The sequence below is a fragment of the Morone saxatilis genome, unplaced genomic scaffold (genome assembly GCF_004916995.1).
Source record: "Morone saxatilis isolate NCDOM2014 unplaced genomic scaffold, NCSU_SB_2.0 Contig14, whole genome shotgun sequence".
NCBI classification, from domain to species: Eukaryota; Metazoa; Chordata; class Actinopteri; family Moronidae; genus Morone; species Morone saxatilis.
The window spans coordinates 19,350,795-19,368,239 of NW_023339696.1; the positions used below are offsets into that span (position 1 = coordinate 19,350,795).

Sequence of the window (17,445 nt, forward strand, 5' to 3'; positions counted from 1 at the left end):
TTAAAGCACTGAAAGGCCACAGTATGAGGTCTGCTTTCTAGCTGTGAAATTTGGCCCATCAGATGTTATTAGTGGGGGAAAAAAATAGTATAAAAAAAGAATATTTGAATATATTTTGTGAGGTAAAACTGCTCTTGTAATATGTAAAATCCCTAATTATTAATATAATTATTGTTTTTTATAATCTGAGTGCAGTGGGGAAATGTTAAATCTTGGTTTCCCATCGTATTGATGATTATTTTCTCGTTTTTATTTGCATATTTGGTTTTAAATTAAACCAAAAACTAATAAAAAGCAATCAAGTTACACTACTTTAGTATTGTGATTCATGGAGTAAGTCACTGACAACAGTTAATCAGTAATTACACTTTAGTAACCCCTCCCAACCCTATGTTTGACATTCAGGTGTTAAAAGAAGGTAAATTAAATGACCAAATATTGTGAAAACACCAACAAAAAAAAAGACATCAATCAATTCATTGTTTGTACCCTTTAATATTAAAAAGGGAGCACTCTTTGTAAACCTGTTACAAACTGAAAAATCCAAACACACCACAGGCACAGGAGTTAAGAGCAAAGGCATTATTAAGTGTATGCATAGTACACAACATGGTGAATGGTTTATAAAAAGCATTTGCATCAACAGTTGAGGTCATGTTTGCTTTGATTAGTGCAGGCTGACTGTTGGAAGCTCAACAGCCTCATTACTCAGATGTCAAAACATCCCACCTCTTACATTTACTGACAAACTTTGAGTATTGAAGCATGAATCAGTGTAAATATGCATATTTTAAAGTACAAACACAGCTTAGTGTTTATGAGCTGGGTGTAGCAATAATAACTCATTTGTTAAATGAAATCTGGGAGTCTGTGCCGGGGCGCTTTGAGCCTCCTCACACGGGGTATTTGTGGGTTTGACGGTACTGATTAATTACAGTATATAACCGAATGTTTTCAGGCTGTTTACTCCCCTTTCAGTTTGGCATTCATGAATTTAGTTTGCTTTGCCAAGGCGATGGCATCCAGGTGGAGGTTGCGGTTGAGGATGACCGAGCCGCAGGTGAGAGCTCCAGCGAGAGCACCGGCAAAGCCACACAAAAACACGTCCTGACCTGCAACACAAACACAAAAATTGCTCATTTTAGCTCAGCCCTGTCAGGAATTATCCCTGGCTGATGTTGTGCCGCACAGACGGACTCACCTGTCAGATAGAGGTTCTTCAGCGGAGTCTGAGGTCTCACGGTAGCGTTGAGCTCAGGGCTGAAACGGGCGATGCCGTGATCCGCTCCGTAGATTTCACCTTTGGGGGCTCCGATATAGTGCGTGTTTGTGATGGGGGTTCCAGCGTCAACGTACTCAATCTACACACAAACACACACACACAGGAATGTGAATATACAGATTTATAATATAAACAAGTGAACACAAACAAAAAGGCAATTCAGTCTGATTATCAGGCTTGAGGGAAGTTCTAAAGGTTAAGAAGCTGCAATTTTTTGGTAAAATGTGTGACAATCAGCATTATAATGAAGTACTGTAGAGCTGCAGAGACGCTCTGATCTGCAAATCTTCTCTAGATGTAAGAAAACCAATAAATGTCACATTATCTTCATTTTAATAGAAAGAATTACATTTGAGATATCATTCCCACCGTAATGTCATATCACAATCGCAATATCTGTCTAAATAACAACAACATAAACATAGCGTCCTAGAAACTGTCTAAAATGGCCCCATCAAATAAGTAAGACCAAGTCTAATACAATCAAACAATTACTTAATATTACCCCCAAACATCAGCAGCCGTGGGGGAGCATTGCGTTCCTGCAGCACTGATTTAAATTCACAGAAAGGGAACCAAACTTTGCAGTTTTAAGTTTAGTTGCAAAAGGTTTAAGCCAGTGGGAGCAGCACATAGAGAAGCTCTTTTAGTTCAGTTTGGACTGTTAATAAAATAAGGAGGCGTGGGAACAAAAGGACATAGATTTTCTCGCATTTGATGGTGAATTTATAGAGATAAAGTGGTTGTAACCCAAGAATGGGAGGAGCAGCCTACCTGAGCCTACTGTTTGTGATAAATCTCTTATTACTACCTGCCAACAGTAATTAGTTACACTAGTAGTTATAGAACTTTCCTGCTACACCTCACAAAATTGGTAATTGTGTCCTTTCTCCCCAAATTTCAGACTTCAGCGTGTTCGCCTCTGTGTGAATGTCAAGGTAATCGCCCAGTAAGTGCAGCTTTTGTTTTAATGCAGCTTCTGAACTGATGAAAGTTACAAGCTGCATGAAAAGCACAACTGGCTCAAAGTGTTGACTAGACTAGGGCTGCACGATATGGTAAAAACACCATACTGCAATTATTGTAACATATATTGTGAGATGAGTCACAGTTAGTGTAGGAATTATCATTTTTGTATCACAAATTACATTTTCACTGAGATAAACTACTATTAAAACCATGATAATGTCACATTTCTTTGGGTTCTGTATCAACTAAACATGTTTTCTTACATCTGGAGAACAAGATTTGTAGGTCAGGGACTACAGTACTTCATTATAATGCTGTTTTGTTACACATTTTACTTTTATAGACTTCTTTATAGATTACAGCTTCTGCGATTGATATTTTGCAGTTGGCCATATTGTGATTACGATAATATTTCAAATAATTGCGCATCCCTAATTGGTTCTTTATCACCTGCAGCCTGCTGTCCACCATTAAAATCCACTTTTGTTTGTTAAAATTAGAGTAATGTTGAATATATCCAGCCGGGTTTCTGTCCTTCACGCCTGCTTCCTGCTTGTTGACGCGCATGAATTAAAAAATGAATCCAGGGATGTGATTGGATTGTTGGATTTCAGATAAGCAACAGCAAAAGTAAGGCTGTAACTAGTTACTACTCTTACTGTAATATTATTATTAGTAATGCCTTACTGTAAGGAAGCTAATGAGCAGCGAGAGGCCAGCAAGCAGATTCAGAAAAGTTACCTTGTCTCTGGTTATCTTGGGGAAGACGCCCATAACCACCTCCAGAATGGAGTCAATGAAAGCCTGTTTCAGCTCTTTGTATTCGGGCCCTCTGTTCGTCACCTTGTCGTCCTTCCACTCCTCAAACCACTCGTAGTTGGCGAAACTGACGAGACTCAAGGTGGACTTTCCTAGAGAAGGAACAGGGCAGTTGTTACGACTCGTGCATGAACCGAACGCTCGCTGTGTGTATGCTGCAACGCGTTGCTGTACCCGGTGATCTTTCCTCCCAGGTTGGATCTTTAGCCGACGGGGAGGCGACGAACAGGAGAGGTACATTCTTAGCAGATTCTTCCCGCTTTCCCTTCAGGTAGGTCTCCACCCTGTCAAAGAAAATTCACACATAATATATTTAAATATATAGATTATTTTTATAAAGGGAGACATCTTTCTATTAAAATACTGGACCAAAAGAAACTTATGTATGTATGTAGTAACTTTTTCACTATGCATGTTTTAGTTATATTCAATAAGAGATCATATCTTCCACCTGAATTCCCCCAATCGGTGCACATAATAAAAATTGAATAAAAACTGTTTTATTCAGTCATATTGTGATTTGTATGTTGACTTTAAGTGGACAGAAGTTCCTTTATTTCAGTAACCAGGTCTATGTTTGTTCAGAATTCAAATGTGAATGCAACAAGCAGCGGATACGACGTACAGTTCGTCGAAATTGTTCTCGGTGAAGATCCAGTAGTTGTCTGCTTTCAGGCCCAGCTCCTCTTTGGTTCCAGTCAGACCCAGAAAAACACTCAGGCCACCTTCACCGTTCTTCATCATACTCAGCTGCTTCTGGATGGCTGCATGGAAAGGAGAGTCACATCACACAGCACAACTTTACCAACAGCTCACAGATAAAAGCAACGTGTGTGTTTAACTCATCTGTCGAGGAAAAAATGCTAAACAATCTCTAGTCTCAGACTCAAGTGTGAGGGTTTATGGCTTGTCTCTGTTCTGTAGCACTGTACATTAAATATCTTTGGGTTTTGGGCTGTTGATTTGACAAAAAAAAAAAAACGAATGGAAGTTGTCATCTGGGCATTTTCTAGACCTGGGCAAGGGGGTCTTGAAGCATTCTTGATTTTAAAGGCGTGCTAGAAATCTAAAATCTATCTAGTTGGTTCATTTCTGTGAAGAAAATAAATAAATGTAAAGTAAATTAAATTGTCTAATAAAACAATGGCTAAGCATCAGAAACAAGAAAACACTGAATTTGAAGCCCATTAAGTTTGTATGAGTGTTAAAAATTATTAAAAAATACATAATAAAGACAAAGAATTGTATAAAACACTTATTTCCCACCTGGCATTGCTTGCAGGTCTTTGGGCAGCAGCTTCTGGTAGGTGTTGAAGATGCCAGCGTTAGAGATGACCATAGGGGCATGGACGTGTACTTCCTCCTGGCCTTTCATGACGCTCACACCTGAAACCACAAAGACAAACAAACAGTGAGTCTTCTCTCCGTTAGAGCTGCGGGACGTCTGCGTTATAGGAAATCACACCCACCATAAGCCTCCTTGGCGTCATTGAACAAGATCCGGTTGACTGGGGCTCGAACTAGCACGGCGCCACCTGCCTTCTCAATGATGGGGATCATGTGGTAGGCGATTTCAGTGGCTCCGCCTTTCGGGTACCAGGCACCGTTCAGGTAGTGAGTGACCAGCAAGCTGTGCATAGAAAAGCTGGCATCTTTCGGCATGTTTCCTGCAGGTCGGGGACGGAAACAACAGCTATGAGCAGGATTCTGAAGAAATAAACGGACGACACACCACCAGAGCTCCTCCTACCGTAGGTGCCAAAGATGTAGGCGAAGACGGCCCTGAGGTCCTTGTTCTCCGTCAGCTCATTGACCACTTCGGTCAGGCTGCGGGAGGCCATTTTGAAGAATAAGGACAGACGTTTGGCCAGGCCGGTGTAGACAAGGAACTTGGCCAAGGGGACGGGGCAGATCTTCAGCATAGCGAGGAGCCAAATGCCCCGCCCGACTTTCTGTAGACAAAACACCCAAAGATTGAGGCTATGACAGACTGACAAAGAGGTTTTCTTTCTGTAATGATCACACTTAAATTTAAAGTAAATGTTTCTGTATTGTGTATTTTGAGCGTACTAACTATATAAATATGGTTTGAGGTGTTCTTTGACTGTGTTTAATGGATGTTTAAATGGTGGTACGAGCATTTATAAATGAACTATTCAAACCAAATTTAAATCTTCTTTTGGTTACAGCATGGAAATATATAACTGGGCACTTGCTGTTCCACAGGAAAATGGAAAAGTGTATAAAAAGATGTACAGAGGAATATTTATAGACTGAAACTACTGACAAAAACATTCGAAAAATGGCAAATAATTATTAGAAATAAAATCTTAGTTCCATAAAACAATGTGAATGTTAATGTTGTGTCATAAAACTCTTATATAAATGTCTTTTTGTTTCATTCCTGCAGCTGTTAGTTGATTTTTACAAACTGCAATGAGAAATTTAAAAGAAACAAAAATAATAAAGTTGAAAGAAATGAATGCACCAGACTGACCCCATGAAGATAAAGACAGTGACATTCCTTTTATCTGTGTGTCAAAGCAGAAATGCTGTTGCAACTCAGTCTGGGTATAATGATGTAATAACGCAGCTAATAAGAGGCCTCGCCAATTATTCTGACCTTTGATTCACTGACCCTTGAACCCTTGAACAAGATCAGTGACAACATCAACAGAAATCTGGATAACGGAGCATCTTTGTGCTAAAGTGCAGTTTATAAAAACACACAGTTCACAAAGTCCCAAGATTATCACCGAATAAATATTTTACTCTAAACTTGAATGCTGATACATATTTTTGTATTGAAGGCTGCAAACAGATCCCACCTTGACCAGCTTCAAGTACTCATCGATGGCCTTCTCCTCTCCGGGGAAGCACTTCTTCAGCTCCTCGGGGAAGCGGGTCCTGCCGCTGTAGATGGGATACTGGCGGCGGTTTTCCGGTGGTCCCAGCACTACCTGGTCAAAGGGATTCTCCAGAGGCTCCCACTGCAGCTGTCCGTTGGTCATTTGGTCCAGCATGCAGCGGAACGGCTTGTGGTCCAGCAGGTCACCGATGTAGTGGATTCCTGAGGGAAGGGGTAGGTTTATATGGGACCAGGACTTGCATGTTGGAAGTCAGCATATTCTTAATTTTAGGTGCGACGTATTCATGAAAATCCTTCTTACCGACATCAAACTCAAAGCCCTTCTCGGTGAACGTGTGGCAGCATCCTCCAGCCCGATCATGCTGCTCCAGAACGAGGACTTTCTTTCCAACTTTGGCCATCAGCACCGCAAGCCCCAGTCCACCGATCCCACTGCCGATGATGATGGCATCCAGGTTCTCAGGTACTTTACTGGCCAGGAAACCTAAAGAAAAGGTGTTAAAATGTTTAAACAACCGTATGGCTGTGGCACAAAAGCAATAAATCTGAGGAATTTCATTTGAATTATTTGGTTCCACCTTTGATTTTCTCTGTTTTACATCTTTGTGAACTGAATAGATTTGGGTTTTTAGACTGTTGGAAGTGTGGATTCTTAGAGAATTTTGTCATTTTTGATATTTAAGAATAATTAGTTGGGGTAAAAGAAAGAACAACTATTAATTTGACAACCTTCAGATACCTTAAGTCATCACTCTGATTCAGTACAACTGCAGCTTTACAATACTAGCTTGTAGAGAGTTTTCATTTAGTTTTAAAGATATATCTGGATGAAGAAGTGCATGCAACGAGTCAGGGCTGCCACAAACAAATAATTTTTGCTATTGATTCATCTTTAAAATGATTTATTTCATCAATTAAATGTCAGAAACTAGTGAAAGATGCTCATTAGAACTGCCCAACAGTCCAAACCTTAAATATATTTAATTTACAACAATCTGAAAAAGCAAACAAAGAAACTCTCTCCTTTGAGAAGCTGGAACCAGACAATATTTTCATTTTATTTTGAAATGCCACCTCTGCAAGGAATGCATATCAAACAATTTGCTTCAGAAAGACACCTAAACTCGTGCATACATGTGCAAATCATTTCTAAAAAGTGAATGACAACAGAATTTGCTTAGACAGGAACATTTTAGTGTATAGTTAAAATCATTATCATGTCCACTAAGCATGTTGCAAGATATTACCGGACACCGTACAAAGTGTAAACGCCTGCAGCCACATATCTTCACTGACACTCATCTACCTCCACACATTACACATTTTAATTCATTTCAGTTCACTTTTTGCGACCAAGTTAAACAACATATTTAACGACCTTGGTGATTTTAACTCACCTTGCTTCAGAACTTTATTTTTCTCTTTCCGGTTGTGGACCATCTGTTTCAACGGCTCACGGGTGTCCGTGTCGAAGGGGTTTGGCCCGGAGCTGCCGAACACATATTTTAATAGAAATACGAGCAAACCCACACAAATGATCGCGACACTGATCCACATCGCGGCAGGTAAAATATCCACCAGGTGCTCGCTCCGTCCACTTCCGAGTTTGGACCTCGTTGAAGTACCGCCTACATAACTGACAGCCGACTCCAGCCAATGAGAGGGCTTCCTTTAGCACGCCTCAGGCAGCTTCGACCAATCAGCGTCAAGTTCAGTGTGAGAGCGACGCCCCGTTTTATGAACAAGAAGAGACCATTGACAGTGTGCAGACAGAAATCACGACCCTGCTGTGTTGCATAATTGGAAACAATGGTCTGTTTGACCCAGCTGTTGCCACATGGAGAACAACACTTTAAATAAACACTCTTATAGTAATAGTTTATTAAAATATAGATAAATAATGCTATTTATCAGTATTATTATCTTTAAATCAGTTCTAAAAGCCTATCTTTTAAAGGAAAGCTTTATTAAACCTTTTTTCTTATAAATCTTATATATTTTGTCTTTTTTATTTGTTTATTGAACTATTTTAATTAATTAATTTAAGAAATTGTTGAGTTTTAATTTGACCATAAGACAAGTCCAGGTAAGTGTGGAAAGTTTTAGTAGTCGTATTGCACGAAGAAGAAACCAGCAATACCTGTTTGTTGAGTATGTGCAGCTTTAAAACCTGATTAAGAATGCCCCATGTTGCCTGCTCTTGCCAGTGGATCATTTGTAGTAATATTATCAATAAAATGTGCAAGTTAAAGCTCAAATCTTCATGAATAAAAACTCAAAAGCCCAAAGTGTCACTTGCTCTGTGCCTTTAGATCCATGCATGAGCTTTTTTTTTTGGAGTAGCTTGACAAATAATCTTAATTTAACTTTACTCACTCCACCATCCACTGAGGAAGACTGCAGGAATGCGGTTTAACTCGCCAGAAAAAGCGAGCAAGTGGACCTTGAGTTAAGGTTCTTGCCAACAAGTTGCTGCGTGTTTAATTTGATATTCTGTGTAAACATGAACTTGAACATGAAAATCCCCAATTGACAAAAAACCATACGAAAAAACTCACAGCAACTTCTAGATTTTATTTTTTTGCTCCAAAAAAAAAAAAAAATCACCTGCATCTCCAGTCTTTTCCTGCATCATAACACCATGAGACCCAATATTCGTTTACATCTGTTCGCAAAAACGAACCAACATTGTACATAAGAAACACTTTATCACCATCATCATCATCATCATCATCATCATCACCCCGCACCCGTCTATCCAGACTGCTGCTCGTGGGCCCAGTTTCAACCTCCACCCTGAATCCTCTCAGACTTTAACCGACCAGTGTAAAGCTCCAAATGCTGCACTGAGGTCCAACGCTACCTGCGACGCTCATATTTCATATTATGTAGGTTAATACTATTGTGTTTGATGCCACTTTCTACATAAAAGCCTATAAAAGCATAATATTAGTGATGTCATTTCATGAAGTGAGACAATTTCAGACATTCGTACAGCAAAGAACTAAAACACAGCATGTGCATGTAAACGTATCGGCAGATCTTTCAGTCTTCCTTTGTGTATTTCTTGTATTTCATTATATTAAATTTACTATTTTTTAAGACTCCTTGTGTGATTTCTTCAAGCAAAGGCTGCAAAATGAGCTCAAGCACGTTCTATTTCTGCTGTCAACCTAAGTCCTCGCAGGGTGGACGTTGAAACTGGGGCACAGTTAAATCAAGAGGTGTCATTATAAATCTGATCCCTGCTGATAAATATGTTGAACGCTGCCCCCCCCCCTCGTCAGAATGCCTCCAACCTCCATTCAGATTTGTTTTTGTTTTTTTTGTCATCTCCAACTGAGCTGGTCCATTGTTATCAGTCTGTGTTTCAGGGCTTCTTCTGTTAGTGCAGTAAGCTGGAGGAGGAGGAGGAGGAGGGTCATGAAAGTTAATACAGATGAGCAGATCTCCAGAAGTCTCATCTTGTTCAAGCAGTGCTGAAACATCTCCATAATGACTTGTAGAACAGAGGGTTTGATGAGAAAAATTAAAAAATACACAGGTTCAAGCATGACAAGAGAAATCTTAACAGAAGCCCTTATCCGGTGTTCACTTTTGGTATTTATTACCTCACCTTTTTGAGCCTTTTCCTCTTTAAAATATTTTTTGATCATTTTGATTTTTTTTCCTTTTTTATCTCTAAAACTGAAAAGATGACAGATTTATTTTAATTGCAAAAAAAAGAAGAAAAAAAAGCACTTCCAACATTTCAGAATAAAATAAAACTGATTCTAGTCTGTATGTGTTAGGGCATAATCCGCAGTAATGTTTGATATTATTTACATGTACTGTAGGTTTTTGTAGGTATGCCAACAGTGGGTGTTTGGTATACAGTGATCTGTGCAAACTGTTCTCATGTATATGTGTGTTTGGTACAATCAAGACAGCTCTCAGATGAAATACAGTTGTTTTTGGGATGGTAACTACAATGGCTTAAGGTCCATGTGATCGAGGGAGGAGGAAGAGCGGGAAGACTCCCCCTGCCTCCCCGCCTGGCAGCGGTAGTGCAGGTCATAGTTCAAAAAGGTCAAAAAGTAAAAATGGGCGGTGGGTTTTCCTTTCCTGAAGCAGGAAGTCATCAGTCCATCTGTCAAGGTGGTCAGTGCGATGGTGGTCTCTCTCCAGGCCTGTTGGTGACACTTGATTGTGGCGTAGAGGGATGTCACTGCAGCACCAGCCCAACCTGAGACAGAAAGAGTGCAGCCATTATTCCTGAGTTCACAAAGTTAAATGTAAGACTTTTTAATAACACACAACATTAATTAATGCTTCATCGGATGACAGTATGATGGAAAACCAGTTGGGATGACCGGGTCCAGAGTTATTTATTACAATATCACATTTTTTCCCCAGCACTATATAACCGTAATGATATAATAAATTAAATTAACGTGACCTGGATCCAGATAAGCAGCAGAAAATGGCTGAAAGGATTAAGCGATTAAATATGATTCATTCATTCAAGTTAATTTAAGTTTCTGCTAAAACTGACACTTCCCATTATGAGGCGATGAGCTTCCTATCTGCTGTAGTTACAGTGTTTGCTAGAGGTCGGAGTCTACTGACGGAAACTCCACGAAAAGAGAAGTGAACAGACCTTTCTCACAGCAGACATAAACTAGTTTAAATAACACACGTTATTAAGGATACTAAGGATCATTGTACCTGTGTTTACCCTACTATTCATGTCAAAATGGCTTCTGTGATAAAGCTCCAGCCACTGTCGCAACAATCCCCCATTGTGTCTCCCGATTGCTCTATCTGAACACTGTATAACAAACATTAGCGCCTACAGTCGGCAAGAGAACATTTGTAAATAAAACTGACTAAAAAAAGACTTTCATACCTTGTAATGTCTTTTTTCTGGAGGAAATTAAATGCCGACCTGCAGATACCCCGAGGTTATATTAATGATATTAAAAAGACGTCATCCCGGTACCTCCAACTACTGATCTCTTCTTCTAGTTGCCTGTTATTCATTTAGTTACTTACTTTTTCTTGTTTAATATGTTTCTTTTTATATTGTCTTCTTATTCTGTTTGTTTTTAATACCCCTGATGGAGTCAATATTTGTGCTGCCTTGTCATGTTTCATATGTCTTCCTCTCTTAAATTTTACTCTTGCACTGTCACCACAAAGAAAAAGTAATCCTAGAAAATGTACCTTTTCTGACCCCATGCTGGGACACTTCCAATTGTACAGATAATACTGTAGATTTCCATCACCGATGCCGAACTTAAGCTTCTCCAAGAAATTCTTGTTTTCCATTAGATCCAGTGCATTGAAGACATCAAACCCTTTCTGTGTAAAGACATGAGAGGGGAGACAATACTTAGTTTCCTGGGAGTCAATATTTCAGAGAACATAGAAGATTGAGGAGGAACACGCACCGATTTGGCCAGGATGAGGGCGTCAGACATCAGGTCGAGCAGGGTGGTGGTGGTGTGCACGTTGTAGAAGGAGTACGCTGCTTTTAGGCTGCGGTGCACAGGGTGGTTCATAATGGTAGAGGGCAGTGTGTAAAAACTCAGGAAATCCGTCACCTTGCCGTCATTCTGTGAAGAGAACGTGTGTTTTCATAAAGCCGCTCGAGGGTTGTTTTAAGGCAGAATTATTTAAAAAAAATAAAATAAAATTGTATTTATCTTTTTTACCTCCACCAGGAAAGTGTCGATTATATTCTCCCGGGGCAGCAGCCAGTGTTCTACCTCTTCCTGGTTCATGGCGGGCACCAGGTGAAACTGGCTCAGGTACTCACGAAGGAGGCGATGCACCACCGGCACATCCTTCTTGGTCATCGGCCGCAGACCTTGAGTCTTTGGAGCCTGAAGGAGAGAGAGAGAGAGAAGACAGGAGGAGGAGAGGAATGAAGACGTGGCAGAGCTGTGCGATCTAAACTTTACTTATGTGTGCGTTTTTCACCAACCTCAGGCAGACGGTACAACTTCATGGTGCGCTGCATAGTCATGTTCCTGCTCAGATGGGAGAACTTCACCTCGATTAGTTTGCGTGGGTTCAACGAGCGATGCCAGTACCTGTGCAAAGAAATCGGATTTGTAAGTACTCGGCGATAAAAAAAAGGAAGAAGACAGAAGAGTGTGTGTGTGCAGTATGCTGAGAGCTATTCAGTCACACTCACCTGCATGTACCCACAGGTTTGGGCAGTACCACTCCAGCAGTGTAGACCGCCTGAAAGATACCCTCCAGGTTGACCCGTCTGGTGATTTCTCTAATCAGAACCGGAGCAACTCGTTTGGAGCGAAGCTTCTTGTGGACGCAGAGGAAATTGATCTCAACCATTTTCTTTTCTCTAAAACATCAAACAATTTATCACGTGAGGAAATCAGTGAATACAGTCAAACAATAAACTGAGTGGCCACTTTATTAGGTACACCTGTACTAATATAATTCATTACAACTGTTCTGCCAGCAATTCTACCTTTTATGAAGTTCATAATGTTTTTAAGACAACATCAGTAACTCTATTATACGTTATTACAGACTAATAGTTGAAGGTGGTGTTTTACTGGACTACATTATATTGACATAAATGTTTTCCCCATTTAGATACATGAAGAAAAATATTAGAATCACCTCTGAACATAATGCAGTCCAGTAAAACATGACTATGACCTCAATGCTTAAAATATAACTTAATTAACACCTCTGTGACAGTGTCTGTACAGTATGGGCATAAAAGTGGCAGAACAGTTGTGTTGGATTGCATTAGATTGTACAGGTGTACCTAATAAAGTGGCCACTATATAATTAAACAGAAAAGTAAACTGTCTGAGTTCAGCAGCATGTGATGTTTAATTCATCATATTTTCAAGCTCTTACATGTCGTAGATACGGATGGAAGCAGGAATGGCACTGATGAAGCCTACCAGCTTCTGGTTGGAGTTAACTCTCACCCCACAATGCCACTGGGGCAACCAGCCGGGGGGCCGCAGGGCCCTGAGAAAGAGACAAGTCAGTCAGTAAATGGGGAAGATTTCACAGTTGTAATATTATATAAAACATTTGTCTGGGTGTAAAACTGGAGGAATATCAGTTCTGACAAGAATTACCAGAGCAGGAACTCGGGGGAGTAGTCAAATCGGAACATGTTGTCGTCATCTTCAACATAATTCTCATTGAGAAGCGTGTAAAGCTCCTTGAGCTGGTTTTATAAAAGAAATAACAGAATTAGACATCAGGTCACAACCTTTACAAACACGAGAGAGAAGGAATAAAACAAGGTAAAACCAAAGGATTGAAGTAAAAAGGTTAAATTCTTTAAATGATAACAAATTCAAAAACAGTTTTGTAATTTCTCACGTGCTGCTACGGCTGTGTGTGTGTGTGTGTGTTTATACTCTCGTACCACAGCAGCGTTCCCCAAGTCGAGGGTGTCCCAGCTGAAGCCCTGTGGGAGGCTGTAGGGCTCCTCACGAATGTGGTCTTTGTCAGGTTCAATGGAGCCGTGTGACGTCACCGTCTCCCCTGAAGGAAAACAAAACTCTCTGACGTGAAGCACAGAAACCCACCGCACATGAAATTCACTCGTTTGTGGTTGTGTTTTTTTGTTTTGTTTTTACTGAACTGAAAACTGAGAACTGAAAGCCCTGACAAAATGTCACACCTAGCTTGGGCACCGGCTGCGTGTCCCAGAACTGGTAACTCCTCCGAGTCGCCTCCTCCATGGTTTTGGCAGGGCCTTGGCCTACGGAGAACAGTTCAATGGCCTTCTGGATCTCCTGGAGCTTATCAGCTGGCAATGAATTCACCTGTTTGGAAAAGTACGAACGAATTCAATTAAGACACAAAGCAACACTATAACTTCACCCACATAAATAATTATTTTAAATGTAAACAGAAGTGTGAGTTGTGTCTGATCAGCACTGGAAGTAAAGATTGTAACTGCAACTGTAAATCACACCTGAATGAGACTATTTCTGTTGTCTTTTTTAAATTTCAGGGTGATATGACCTGGAACTAATACCTTGGCAAGGGGGTCCTGAGCTGCTTCTGGGGCGCCAGATTTCTTCTTCTTTTTCTGCTTCTTTTTCTTCTTCTTGGCGCCAGTGTCGTCACCCAGACCCCGGTCACTGAAGGGGGACAGAAATAGAAAGATATCCAAATGAGTCTGCAATCCCAGAGGAAAGACACACCGTGGTCAAACTGTAGTATTTTTAATCTCTACCTGGGACATCACGGGAGGATTAAAGCTGCATCACACACACACACACACACACACACACACACTTTTTTGTTAAAATAATATACATACACACATCTTATTGGCTGTTCTCTGTTTTCCAACACCATTTCATATTTCAGTCAGGAAATAAAGTCACTGTTAGTAGGAAAAGGTTTTCTAGACTCAGACGGTCACTTAGAAACCGTTCTCAACCTGTAGTTCAATCTCAGGTGTAGCTCTCGGACACACACACACACACACACACAACACACACACACACACACACACACACCAGCTATCCCAGTTTCTAGTCTGAGAGAGACTGCATACTTACAGAGGATAATCTCATTAGTGTCCAACTAATAGAGGGGAGAGGCCAAGCACTGGCCCGTATTTGTAACACCAGCACAGATGGTGAATCACATGATCTACGTGTGTGTGTGTGTGTGTGTGTGTGTGTGTGTGTGGTGTGTGGTGTACATAGTATATATGTACAAGAGGCTCAGTGACTGAATGGGGACAATGACGACAAAACATCACTATTTGTCCACAGCTCCACCTCGAACAGAAGTGACGAGGCAAACTAGCCGTGACTATTCTTTGGGTCTTTCTGTGTGTTTGTGTGGTTGTCGTGTTGTGTGTGTGTGTGTGTGCATGGGAGTTACATGTGTTGCTCGAAAAAAAGCTCACATTTTGCTTCACTTCAGTTCATAAACAGGCTCATCACTTTCCTCTAACAGCAGTGGTGGGTTGGGTAGAAAAATGTGTCCAAATGTTTGCTTCTGTTTATTCCCCTAAACAAAAAAACAAAATCCTTAAATTAAAAGAGTCCATCTCATGACCACAATAAGGCCCTAACTTGTGATGGAGGGTTACAAGTAAACACTGATGTCTTTGAAGTGGTCTTAAAGCCTTACAGCAGCACTTTCTCTCTCTCTCTCTCTTTCCATTTGCTGCCCAAAATACAGCCATGAGCAGGACACGCCTTAATATTAGCACCCTTTTTAAGGCTCTCCCTTTCTTTAAATGTGTGTCACCGCTTGGTAAACATTAACAGACGCCAATGCTCAGAAGCGAAGCAGGATTTCCACCAAAGCCCGTTTTGTAAGAGCAACTCTGGAGGCTGATTTAGGACCTTTTCATATTCATTTGATTTCAATAAAATGAAAATAAAGGGAGGATGATGAAGGGGGGAGGAAGCACAGCCCCCCCCTAACGGCCTGATTTAATTACCATGCAGCGTGTGTGGGATGTTTTATGTGTAAGCTTGTTTCACTTTTGATTCGTCTGCAGACAATAGCGGTTTGACAGCTACGTTAGCACGGGAGCTAACGTTGCTTCGGCATTTCCAACGGCTCCCAACCGGCCGTGCGATTCAAATATCGCGCTGCCAACTTCATGAAAACGTTCAGCTTTTCACACATACGTCTCACGAGTGGTAGTGGATCTCACATCGTAGCATAACACTGTCTTTTCAAGCGCACTTTGCTATTTTATTTTATTTTTTTATTTTTTTTTAACCCCCCCCATACTGTAACGCCTTGCTAGCTAACCTGAAGGAGAAGAGGAGGGGAGGGGAAGGGCCGTTAAAGCCCGCCCACACGGGGGAACAGAACGCACTCTCGGCCAATCACATCAAAGAACTGGCAGGCGAGCGCCGCTTCTAACCAATCGCGTTGAAGGCAAGTGGGCGGGACTACTTTCCAACCCGATGGCTGTCTAACCCCCCGATCGCTCCGCCGAGGCATTTTTTTAGCTCGCACACTCGCTTTGCTACAGGCTCACAAGCGATGTGACATATTCTCAACCGCCGCGACGAGCCCGCCCGCTTACCCGTCGTCAAAGTGGTGCTCCTCGTTTTCACAGTCGCTGCAGTGTCCGTGGTCCTCTACATCTTCTTTCTCCGGCATCGGTGCTGTCTCATTCTCATCCGCCATCTTCGACCAGGAAGTGAGGAGAGCGACCGCGTGCCACCGACGGCTTTAAACCTCCCTCGTTTGCTATTGGCTGAGAGCGGTGTTGTCTTCTAGTGGCTGTTTTTTCTTGTTTTCTTTATTTATTTTTTTTATAAGAAGTTATAGTGAAACACATGGTATATAATGAAGTGAGGGGTTTTGAGTGTGAAGTTTTTAAAAAAATTCTCCAGTTTTTTTTTTAATAATCCAGTTTTTAAAAAAATAAATTCTCCAATTTAAAAAAATAAATTATCTAGTTTTTTTTTATTCTCCAGTTTTTTAAAAAAATTATCCAGCTTTTTTTTTTTTTTTAAATCTCCAGTTTTTTTTTAATTCTCCAGTTTTTAAAAAAATAAATTCTCCAATTTAAAAAAATAAATTATCAAGTTTTTTTTTAATTCTCCAGTTTTTAAAAAAAATTATCCAGCTTTTTTTTTTTTATAATATTATCCAGTTATTTTAAAAAAAAAACTTATCAATTTTTTTTGGTGGATTTAATCTCACACAAACATGATTAGAGAACATGTGATTTATATTTGCCCCCCCCCCCCAAAAAAAGGAAGATGATGACAGTGAAAGGGGGTTGACAGAAAGCACGTAAGGAGCAGATATGAATAGACTAATCACATGCAGTGTTTGAATAAGTGGGTTGATTCTTAATTTATGCCCCTTAAGGATAAACACCATACTCTTGCATATGTAGCTCACGTTATAATATAATATTTGCACATTGTCACTTCTGCTACTAAACTTCAGGCAGTGAGGATCATTACGAAATTAACATAAGATGTGGATATTTTGCAGCTACCTTAACATCTTCCATCCACAGATCAGCTCGCAGAAGATAACTGAATGATCAGAGGGGATTTAGAAGTAAAATAAGTGGGTATATACATATACCTGTGTATAACCTGCACTACACCACTGACCACATGTATAAAGTGATAAAAGGGACTGCTTTCTAATAATACAGCCTTTAAGAAGTGGTTGTAAGTTGTAACTAAAGACTTAATTATTGGTAATATGTGTTTTATGAACAATTTTTATAGCCTACATGTTTTATGCACTAAATAATACAAATTTCATTTGTCAACAAAACACACAAAAAAGTGACTTCCTTACCCAGCATAGTTTGATATTTAAAAAGAGGCTCAATAATTTCCATAAACAGCTGGGCACTGTGGTTTTCAGCAAACGTTTGTCAAACTAGAGTTTGCAGCTGTGAACATGATGCACTAACAAGCACTGTTTGCAGCTGTGAACATGATGCACTAACAAGCATTTACAGCAGCAGGATAGTGCATTTTGGACTGACTCGAATCAAATT

General features: G+C 40.3%; 2 protein-coding genes across 2 annotated transcripts; both read right to left on the minus strand.

The window, feature by feature from the left end:
• Positions 1–475: 475 nt before the first annotated feature.
• Positions 476–7,496, minus strand: retsat (retinol saturase (all-trans-retinol 13,14-reductase)). The gene is made up of 11 exons (XM_035654595.1): positions 7,337–7,496; positions 6,241–6,423; positions 5,899–6,140; positions 4,821–5,022; positions 4,540–4,737; positions 4,337–4,456; positions 3,696–3,834; positions 3,245–3,354; positions 2,993–3,162; positions 1,202–1,361; positions 476–1,112 (listed from the first exon to the last, which is right to left on the minus strand). Exons 1-11 carry the CDS (start codon positions 7,494–7,496, stop codon positions 964–966), a joined length of 1,833 nt encoding a protein of 610 aa, XP_035510488.1. The 3' UTR covers positions 476–963.
• Positions 7,497–8,493: 997 nt separating this feature from the next.
• On the minus strand, positions 8,494–16,148 carry nmt1a (N-myristoyltransferase 1a). Its single transcript, XM_035654866.1, has 12 exons — positions 15,997–16,148; positions 13,966–14,071; positions 13,606–13,750; positions 13,348–13,466; positions 13,052–13,143; positions 12,822–12,938; positions 12,121–12,291; positions 11,908–12,016; positions 11,636–11,806; positions 11,372–11,536; positions 11,145–11,282; positions 8,494–10,164 (listed from the first exon to the last, which is right to left on the minus strand). The coding sequence occupies exons 1-12, from the start codon at positions 16,098–16,100 to the stop codon at positions 10,144–10,146; spliced, it is 1,458 nt and encodes a 485-aa protein (XP_035510759.1). The 5' UTR covers positions 16,101–16,148; the 3' UTR covers positions 8,494–10,143.
• Between the last annotated feature and the right edge of the window lie 1,297 nt (positions 16,149–17,445).

Coding starts and splice junctions, on each gene's coding strand:
- retsat (XM_035654595.1), bottom strand. CDS start 7,496: ATGTGGATCAGTGTCGCGATCATTTGTGTGGGTTTGCTCGTATTTCTA. Junction 4,457..4,539: donor TGACGCCAAGGAGGCTTATG/GTGGGTGTGATT, acceptor TTGTGGTTTCAG/GTGTGAGCGTCATGAAAGGC. Junction 1,113..1,201: donor GAAGAACCTCTATCTGACAG/GTGAGTCCGTCT, acceptor TTTGTGTTGCAG/GTCAGGACGTGTTTTTGTGT.
- nmt1a (XM_035654866.1), bottom strand. CDS start 16,100: ATGGCGGATGAGAATGAGACAGCACCGATGCCGGAGAAAGAAGATGTA. Junction 13,751..13,965: donor CTCAGGACCCCCTTGCCAAG/GTATTAGTTCCA, acceptor TTTTCCAAACAG/GTGAATTCATTGCCAGCTGA. Junction 13,144..13,347: donor ACTTGGGGAACGCTGCTGTG/GTACGAGAGTAT, acceptor TTATAAAACCAG/CTCAAGGAGCTTTACACGCT.